Source organism: Mugil cephalus, chromosome 12, assembly GCF_022458985.1.
Source record: "Mugil cephalus isolate CIBA_MC_2020 chromosome 12, CIBA_Mcephalus_1.1, whole genome shotgun sequence".
NCBI classification, from domain to species: Eukaryota; Metazoa; Chordata; class Actinopteri; order Mugiliformes; family Mugilidae; genus Mugil; species Mugil cephalus.
Window position 1 is genome coordinate 21,077,112 of NC_061781.1, and position 9,874 is coordinate 21,086,985.

General features: G+C 40.8%; 1 protein-coding gene across 1 annotated transcript; it reads right to left on the reverse strand.

The window, feature by feature from the left end:
* Nucleotides 1–3,473: 3,473 nt before the first annotated feature.
* LOC125017142 (CD209 antigen-like protein C) lies at nt 3,474–9,439 on the reverse strand. The gene is made up of 6 exons (XM_047599991.1): nt 9,370–9,439; nt 9,185–9,277; nt 5,072–5,203; nt 4,710–4,852; nt 4,523–4,626; nt 3,474–3,677 (listed from the first exon to the last, which is right to left on the reverse strand). Exons 1-6 carry the CDS (start codon nt 9,437–9,439, stop codon nt 3,533–3,535), a joined length of 687 nt encoding a protein of 228 aa, XP_047455947.1. The 3' UTR covers nt 3,474–3,532.
* Between the last annotated feature and the right edge of the window lie 435 nt (nt 9,440–9,874).

The window sequence follows — 9,874 nt, forward strand, 5'->3', positions numbered from 1 at the left end:
AGCTGTCAAAAGATGTCAGGGACAAGATTGTAGACCTGCACAAGGCTGGTATAGGTTACAAAACCATCAGCAAAAGGCTTGGTGAGAAGGTGACAACTATTGGTGCCATTATTCGCAAGTGGAAGACCCATAAAAGGACCATCAACTGTCCTCGGTCTGGAGCTCCCCGCAAAATCTCGCCTCATGGAGTGAGGATGATGATGAGAAAGGTGAGGGAGCAGCCTAAAACAACACGACAGGAGCTTGTTAATGATCTGGAAGCAGTTGGGACCTCCGTCACCAAGAAAACAGTTGGCAACACACTGCGCCGTTATGGATTGAACTCTTGCAGTGCCCGCAAGGTCCCCCTGCTCAAGAAGGCACATGTACAGGCCCGCCTTAAGTTTGCCAGTGAACATCTAAATGACTCAGAGAAGGCTTGGGAGAAAGTGCTGTGGTCTGACGAAACCAAAGTTGAGCTATTTGGCATTAACTCGACCCGCCGTGTTTGGAGGATGAAAAAACGTGAGTATGACCCAAAGAACACCATACCCACGGTTAAGCATGGAGGTGGAAACATCATGTTTTGGGGCTGTTTTTCAGCAACGGGTACAGGGCAACTTCACCGCATTATGGGGCCAATGAATGCAGCCATGTACTGTAACATCTTGGACAAAAACCTTCTTTCCTCAGCAAGAACACTGAAGATGCCTTGTGGGTGGGTTTTCCAACATGACAATGACCCAAAACATACTGCCAGGACAACAAAGGAGTGGCTCAAGAAGAAGCATATTAAGGTCATGGAGTGGCCTAGTCAGTCTCCAGACCTTAACCCGATCGAAAACCTGTGGAGGGAGCTGAAGCTCCGAGTTTCCAAGAGGCAGCCAAGAAACTTGAAGGATTTAGAGACTGTCTGTAAAGATGAATGGGCCAAAATCCCTCCTGCGCTGTGTGCAAACCTGGTGACCAACTACAAGAAACGTCTCATCGCTGTGCTTGCCAACAAAGGTTTCTCTACAAAGTACTGACTTGTGTTGTGCTTGGGGATCAAATACTTATTTCCCTTAATAAAATACATAACAATTTATAACTTTTAGATTGTGTGTTTTTTATGCATTTTCGACTGATATTCTGTCTATACCCATAACCAGTAAACAACCATAAAAACCAGAGTCTGATCATTTCTATGGAAGTGGGCAAACTTACAAATTCAGCAGGGGATCAAATACTTATTTCCCCCACTGTAAAGGTAAATAGTCTCCACTCACACCACTGACTTCACTGGCGGTGAGCTCTGCAGCAGGACAAACTGATAACGTGCATGTATGTCAAGTGTGAAAGTTATTTTTTCAACCTCTGAGGACGTGACATGTTTCCAAGCTGAATAAAGTCCGTACAAATATAATCCAATGCTGTATAAAGGAAGTGACCTAAACAGGAACAAATGAGTAATGACTTTAAATTTACACTATGAATTCGTAGAACAGACAGAAACAATACTTATCTCTCACGTTCAACCAAGTATATGAAACTCCTCCATGTGATTCAGTTCAACTCTTCTCTTCTGCTTGAGAGACATTTCAACTCCCATTTCAATTCCTTTACTGACCTGAAGAACTCTCACCATCTCTCATAATATTATCCTCAGTTTTTGTGAAGCAGCAGATTGTTTTTCAGAAGATAACTGAATTGGTGTATTCCTTTATTGGTGTATTGTTTTATTTCTGACTGTTGTTTCAGACCTACCATGACCTTGCCTGCCTCCTCACTGACCTGCATCCACTTCTCTCACTACTCTCACATTTGAACATGCATTAACATTATATTAACTACCTACATTTACAAAAAATATCCTTGACAGAAATTTATTTGACGTGTATTTTAGTGTTTTATTTCGAAGGCTTCACTTTGGAGGAGCAGTTCCACCTCCGTCTTTATACAATCTATGGGTCAAACACAGAAATCAAGTTCTTCTGCCCCCATGTGGCTGAAGTCCAAGTACATTCTCTGGTTGATTTTTTTTTTTTTTTAACTTACTCACTGATGTATACGTTCAGCAACAACATAATAATACAATATTTCCCATTGAGACAAATGTACAAATGTACATTTCAGCACTAAACTGAAATTAAGACTTACTTCAGATTCATTGGAGTCGCATCAATCCATCTCCATGTCCCTTCCTCTTCTATGTTATTCAAATCAATCCAAGTAAGTAAGTAAGTATTAAGTCGATGTTGTCCCAAGCCTTTTATGTCCAACTTCTGCTCAAGTGGTAAAGTCCTGAACCTCACAATAGTCAGGTAGTCCACTACCCAAGCTGAAGTGTGAGCTGTAAACGTGCCTGCACACATAGCAGTTCACCAGTCCACGACACTGCAGTTGCAGATCTGCTCGGGTGTGTATCTAGCGCTTCCAGATGACGTCAACTATTTTTTCGTGGTTAGTGGTTAGACACTAGTTTCATTTATTTTCCACAATATGTTTGAAAGAGATAGCTTGATAAAGTTTTTTATTTATAATTTTTAATTTTCCACAAAACAAATACAATGACAGCACATTATTCATAAAAATAAAGTAATAAAATTACAAAATAATTTGAGTTTAATCCATTCATTCGTATTGTAAGCGCAAAAAGATTCCTGTAAAAGGTTAAATAAAAATACGTCTTTTATCAATTTATCCAAAGAATAAAAGGACAAAATAAAACAGATAAGTTGCTTTGCTTCGATAATAACTGCTAACCTCTCTTCCGCTGCTTCCTGTTGTCCAACCAATTATAAAACGCAACGTCAGCATCCCTTACAACAGAAAATCACCTAAGCAGATCTGGTACCTACACAGGCCAGGGCCATCTCAGCTGAGCCCCACGGAGCGCACACAGAAATGCAGCGCCAGGCACACCCCCCTATTCACACACACAACTACACTACAACTCTGTCTACAGAGGAAGTTGCATTCATCAAGTAAAAACTGCAGACATTTCATTGGGGACAGAGTTTATTATTTATTAAATGACAACATTTTTGACACAGAAAAACATAAAAGCTGATAATTCACATCAACACAGCAGCACCCCCTGGTGGGGCCATGCCAGTGGGGCAAAGGGGCGGTTCTCATGGATGGTTTGATTCCCTCCATTTGATCAGCTGGGGAATCAAGGGTTGTCTGATTCTGTTCGTCCACTAGACCTGCATCTACCTCCTTGTGACTTGACTCATTGGTGTTGATTCAATTTCAAGGTCACTCTCTTTGTTTTGGACAGTTTCAATGTCTCTCTCAATATAAACATGTTTCTTTGCTTGTTGCATTCTGAAATGGAAATAATAATGACTTTTGCATAAAAATGCTAAAGTCTAAAACATTTTATTGCAAATGGATGCTAATTATGTGCTACATTCCACTCAAGTCAAACAATACTGCATGGCTTGCCTAATGTATTCTCAAGTTTACATACTAAATGGATCACACAGACCACTTAGATCAAGAGAGTCCAGAATGTATCAAGTATTCTACGTGTAGAATATATAAAACATTTACTAATTTAACAACGTTATGGTATTTTTTCACACATCCACGGCAGAGATTTTGAACATGGAACATCGTTCCAAGGAGAGGAGTGTCTGTTTAAGAATTGTGCACAGTCTTCTTCCCCCCACTTTTGATCTCCATTATCAGGTTGTTTTGAAGCCCAGTATCTGGAAGGTCAGGGAACACAAGAACCATCACTATTTATCATTCAGTGGTAAAACCAGAGGCTTTTTAAGTTAGGATGGCATATCCCCAGTTCTTCTCACTGGCCACACTGATACTATTTTCCCAGGGATACAGGCAGCCCTATCTTGTGACTTTGGAGCCAGAGTCTGATCAGTACGATCCGAAAGTGCAGCTGAGCTGTGATATCAATGACCCAGCAACACTTCCTTTTAAACTCACTCACGTTTTGTTTAATTAATACTAGTCTCTGATCCACCTCCACCAGTTACAAGGTAATGTTGGATTATACACTGTCCTTATTTTTAGAAATTGTTCTTACAACTCTCACGGAGCAGTTGGCATGGCCACTGTTGGTCGCCATCATGTCACATCCTGTTTCCATAGCGTCAAATAACTAAAATGAACTGATACAAAAAAATTACACTTGAACATGCATCAACATTATATTAACTACCTAAAATTCTTTGACAGAAATTTATTATGACGTGTATTTTAGTGTTTTCAAGTCTCATCCACTAACGTGTAAGAGGTGGAGTTTCTGACCTATACTGCAGCCAGTCACCAGGGGGAGCTCTACTTGCTTTGGCTTCACTTTTGAGGAGCAGTTCAACCTCCATCTTTATAAAGACTATGGGTCAAACACAGAAATCAAGTTCTTCTGTCCCCATGTGGCTGAAGTCTGAGTACATTTTAAAAATGTTGCTCTGGCTGACTTTTTATATTTGTTCACTGATGTATACGTCCAGCAACAATATTATTTCTGCATGGCAATATTTGCCATTGAGACAAATTTTGATTTCTATATTCAACTGAAATGAAGACTTACTTCAGAGTCACTGGAGTCCCATCAATCCATTTCCAGGTCCCTTCCTCTTCTTTGTCATTCAAACCAATCCAAGTATCTCTCTTGATGAAGTCAGCGACTGACGTCTGTTCAGCAGGTAGAAAAACATGTTTTAGTTTTTAATTCTAAATTAACAACTAGAACCGTAACCTAATTACATCATCAATACCTGTTCTTCAGGGCTGTCTATCACCACCAGATCTGCTCCTCTGTTTCTACAGTCCTGTCTGCCTTCATCCCAGGAACCAGATGCTTCAGAGAGGAAATGACAGGTGTAACTGAACATTTTCCACCCTTGAGGACACGTTTTCTCTGGAAGAAACAAAAACCACAAAACAAAACATGAAGTTGCACATTTACATTGATTTGAAACTAATGCCCACAAATTGGCCACTCAAGTGCAACATAATCAATCAAGTGATCAAGTGATTTAGAAACCAGACATGCCAGATGCCACTCCTCCTTCAATTCTTGAGTAAAACAGGTGGACTGATGAACAGCGCGTAAATCACAAGACATCAAAAGACTCACTCTGTTTAGACAAAATCTGAAGCCTTTCCATCTCTTTAGCCATTTTAGTTAGTTCAGCTTTCAGTAGGTCTCTCTCCTCAGTCATGGAGGAGAGTTTGTTGTTGGTGGTCTTGAGTAACGCAGTCATGTTGTCTTTGACGGCAGAGAGCTCTGCAGCTGACTGACCATCTGTAATGGATAAAAAGATGGCTTAGATATATACAATGGTGGAAATTTTCTTTTTGGACATATTGCACAAAGCATCACTCTTAGGTCTTCAGTTGCAATTTGTTTTAGTACAGTCACCGAACAAAATACTAAACAAATCTTCCCCCCATCAAAAACTTGAAACAAATGGAACATACACCAACATAGTAAAAGTATACATATTTTAAACATAATGACAAGATTTTGAAAATCCTTTCGCCATCATTGTTAAAACTCATAATCGTTTTAGTATAAGAGGCCTTCTTTAAATTATCATAACTATGTTTAGTGTTTCATGTCCACTTTGAAGTTGAAGTGCTTTTTATTAAAAAACTTTTTTTCTGCTGCCGTGCTTTATGTCTTTATAAAGCTAGTACATTTGAAGGTTCTTCAGAGACAAAAATGTTTAAAACGAGGAACCTAACACAGGAAACATGTCTGAAGATGCAGATTCTCAGCCAGGAACGGCACAGCTGCTGCCAGAATGCCAGGAAGTGCAGATGCAGTCCATCAGCAGTTGGATCCACTCTGCAAAAATACAGACAAACTAACAGCTTGGAAGACAAAGGAAGATCTGGGCGTCCAAGGGTTTCTTCAGCAAAAAATTACCACATCCTGATCCACATGTACAGGGAAAACCACAGAATGACATCACAACAGCTCCAACAGCAGCGCTCAAACCAATTGGTGTCCAGTGTTCCACCTGCACTATATGTGGTCGACTTTTAGATCTGGCTTAACATCCTACAAGGCTGTCAAAAAGCCCCTGATCAATGAGGGACAGAGGTTAGCCCAGCATCGTTGGGCCCCAGCTCAGAAGAACTGGAAGAAGATTCTTTGGTCAGATGAGTCCAGTTTCCAGCTTTATCTTCCTGCTGTCAATGTGAATTCGCAGAAGGTCAGGCCAAGCATTATCTCCAGCATGTACGGTACCAACCATCTGTACCCAGGGGAAGCCACACCGTGCATTTATTGACTCCCCAAAATACACAAGGAGGGAGCCCCACTCAGACCCTTTGTCAGGAGTATAAGCTCAGTCATATACAACATTGCCAAGCATTTGGCATCCATCCTGTCTCCATTGGTAAGCAACACCCCACACCACATCGAAAACTCCAGGGATTTTGTGAACAAAGTCAAGAATGTCACACCGGGCCCAGACACCTTGGCCTCAAGAACCAACTTCACCCCAGAACAAGTCTGTGTGTTACTCGACCTGTTCCTGACCACCACCTATTTCCAGTTTGATGGAGGTTTCTACAGGCAAAAACACGGCTGTGCAATGGGGTCACCAGTGTCACCGATCATGGCCAATCTCTATATGGAGGAAGTAGAGGCGAGAGCCCTGGACACCTTTACAGGTTCCACCCCCAACCCACTGGTACAGGTATGTGGACGACACCTGGGTCAAAATCAGGACAGAGGAGGTGTGTCTTTCACACAACACATAAATGCAGTGGACAGCAACATCAAGTTCACTAGGGAGGACATCAGCGGGGACTATCTGGCCCTTTTTGGACTGTTCGGTGCATGTTGACGAAGACCAAAGCCTCAACATCGGAGTATATAAAAAACCCACGCACACAGACCAGCAATTGTTATTTGATTCACATCACCCCCTGGAACACAAACTAGGAGTCAGCAGAACCCTCCAGCACCGAGCACAGACTGTACCCACAAGACAGGATGGCAAGGACAAGGAGGGACAACACATCAAACAAACCCTCAAAACATGTGGATATCCCAACTGGCCCTTTGTCAAAGGCTCAAAAAGATATCCCAGGAAGGACAGGGAAGAGGAGCACAGCGGAAGGAAGAACATCGGCAATCCCCTACATAGCCGGTGTATCAGAGAATCTGAGGAGAACTTTAGGAAAAAACCACATCCCAGTTTATTTCAAATCTGGCAACACACTAATACAGAAACCAAAGACAAAACACCCAGACAAAATCAGAGTAATGTAGTGTATGCTGTTCAGTGTAGTGAGGAATGTACAGACTTGTACATTGGGGAAACTAAATAACCCACCCACAAATGCATGGCCCAACACAGGAGAGCCAGCTCATCAGGAAACGACTCAGCAGTCCACCTCCACCTGGACAAAGGACACTCCTTTGAAGATACCAATGCCAAAGTCCTGGCCAGAGAGAACAGATGGTTTGAGAGATGAGTAAAGGAAGCCATCTATGTCAAAGTGGAAAAACCTTCTCTAAACAGAGGAGGTGGACTGAGATTTAATTTACCGTCTATTTATAATTCAGTTTTGGCTTCAGCACAATTCAGCACCTTTCACACCTTAAGCCTCCAGGCTCCCTCTGAGCCTCGTTACAGCTCTATTCATAGGGTAAGTAGCCTACGCACACAGTTTCCCCCCATTCATGGACAGGTAAGTACCAGCTATTATGGAAATAGTGACCCCAGTCTCTGGTCAAGCAAGTTTCTGGTGGGTATACCCACAGAGTTTTCCTTTTTAAACCTCAATTTCCCACTAGCTTATCAGAATTGAAGAAGCTACTCGGATGAGTGGCGAAACGTCTGCAAGAAATCCTACAAGTCCAGCTGACCTTATTCAACGCTTTTTAGATTACCATGACCTGGATGACTGAGAACCTTCACAGATGTACGGTACCTACTGTCAAAAATAGTGGAGACAGTGTCATGGTTTAGGGATGCATGAGTGCTGCTGGTGTTGGTCATCTCACTGCCTGTGATGTCACACTGTCAACGTCCGAACTGGATGGTTCTACAAGACAATGCCAATGGCCACACATCTAGTGCCAGTAGAACCTGGCTGCAGGAGCATAGTATCCAGGTCTTAGAGTGGCCAAATCAATCCCCGGACATATACTCTATTGAACAACAAAATAAATATATTTTGTATTTGTTTCTATTTGTCTAATGCAGCGACACCTTTTGAAACACAAAAAAAATGTTTCCACAAATATTTCATGATAATATTTGAGATTGTGTAAAATTCTAAGGGTGTTTTAAAACTTTTTTCCTCCACTGTATATTTAGGTTTTTATTTTCTGAAAATAATGAAACATGTTCATAAATGAACGCATGACCAGAGGACTGACCAACTGAGCGTCATCTTCAGAGTGACAAAGATGGTCAGTGGAAAAATATAAACTGGAACTGATGTAAATGAAAATTATTTAATTTAATTTCCCTAAATTAATGGTAGCTCCTCTCGTAATTCTATATACAGTGATTTAGTAGCACTTGCAACACTAATGCACTCCCTGAAATATCTAAACTCAAAAGCAGAAGTGTAGCTGCATTTAGTTTTATAGCGTCACAGGACTGAACTAGCGCAGCTGTTAATGGTAGATAAACATGATAAAACAAAACAATGTTGTGGAGTCTTTATAGGATGATTCTGTTTTTCAGTTAAAGTGAAATAATGGCCAGAAACCAGCATTATTTTCCTCTTGAATGTTACAAAGACTAAACTATTAGACAAAATGAAGAAGACATTTCAGACAACCGAAGAAAGTACAGCATATCAAATAAACACTTAGGTAAAACATTTTCCTTTTGGGAGCTAAGTTAGGATCCTGGAAAGTCTGAGAGTTTCTTGCATTGTTTGTTTGTTATATACAGCATCTTTCCTATTTTTTATATTCTCTATATTCTTTTTTTCCGTGTGATCACTGAATGTCTCCGCTGCTGTAAACAATGAAAATTTCCCCATTATGGGATGAGTAAAGGCATATCTTATCTTATCTTTTATTTGTTGAACTGGTTTTGTGAAAGTAAATGCTGCTCTTCTCTTCTGAAGAAGACACTCGGATGAGCAGCAAAACATCTTCTCAAAAAACTCTCTTCTTAAATGCCTTTTGGACCACATGACGCCTGTTTATGTCGCTATAGAAAATGATTAGAATTATTAGAGATGAGTGTTAGAGGTTTAACTGACTCACAGTGGACATTAAGGATGATGAGTCTAACCAGCAGGAAAATACTGAGCAGCCCCAGGAAGGTAGTAACACCTAAATATGAACAGCTCGTTGGACCTGAACAGAGAAAACACCAGTGAAACCAATAACATCAACAACAGTGTTAATAAAAAAAAGCATCACATACCTCTCTATAAATCCATTCTTACCTGTGTGATTTGTTGAATGTTGTCTTTTGTAGGATATGACTTGTTCAGCACTTTCATAAATTTCCTCCATTGTTTGCAAGGATGCAGACAATTTCCTGGATTAGCTCTGTTCTCTGATGTGCAGCATGCACTGTTGTACATCTAATCTGTAACACTATGGGTTTCACTTCATTTATCTTGTCTTTTTTGAAGGACCTGCTAGGAAGTCACATGTTTCAGATGTGATAAATGCAGCTTCCTGAATAACCAAGTTCCCCTTAAACTGGACAGTTCTTCACTATTTCTTATTCCCTTAAATAGGCAAACCTTCTGTATCTTTTATGTTACCTGGTCTGGTCTAGGTGTTTGGTACATGTCTAAGTCACATTCATCCGCCTGTCAGTGGTCGTAATGATGTGGCTGTTCTGTGTATAATAATTTCTCTCAAATCACCTCAGGATCACGATTAACACATGACATGGAGGATGGCCAAGTCTTTTCAACTCATGTTTCAAAAACACAGAAG

Excerpts from the sequence above, each read along its gene's own strand:
- LOC125017142 (XM_047599991.1), bottom strand. The coding sequence starts at position 9,439 with ATGGAGGAAATTTATGAAAGTGCTGAACAAGTCATATCCTACAAAAGA. Across the intron at positions 9,278-9,369 it reads ACATTCAACAAATCACACAG|GTCCAACGAGCTGTTCATAT; the intron begins GTAAGAATGGAT and ends TTCTCTGTTCAG. Across the intron at positions 4,853-5,071 it reads TCAGATTTTGTCTAAACAGA|AGAAAACGTGTCCTCAAGGG; the intron begins GTGAGTCTTTTG and ends TGTTTCTTCCAG.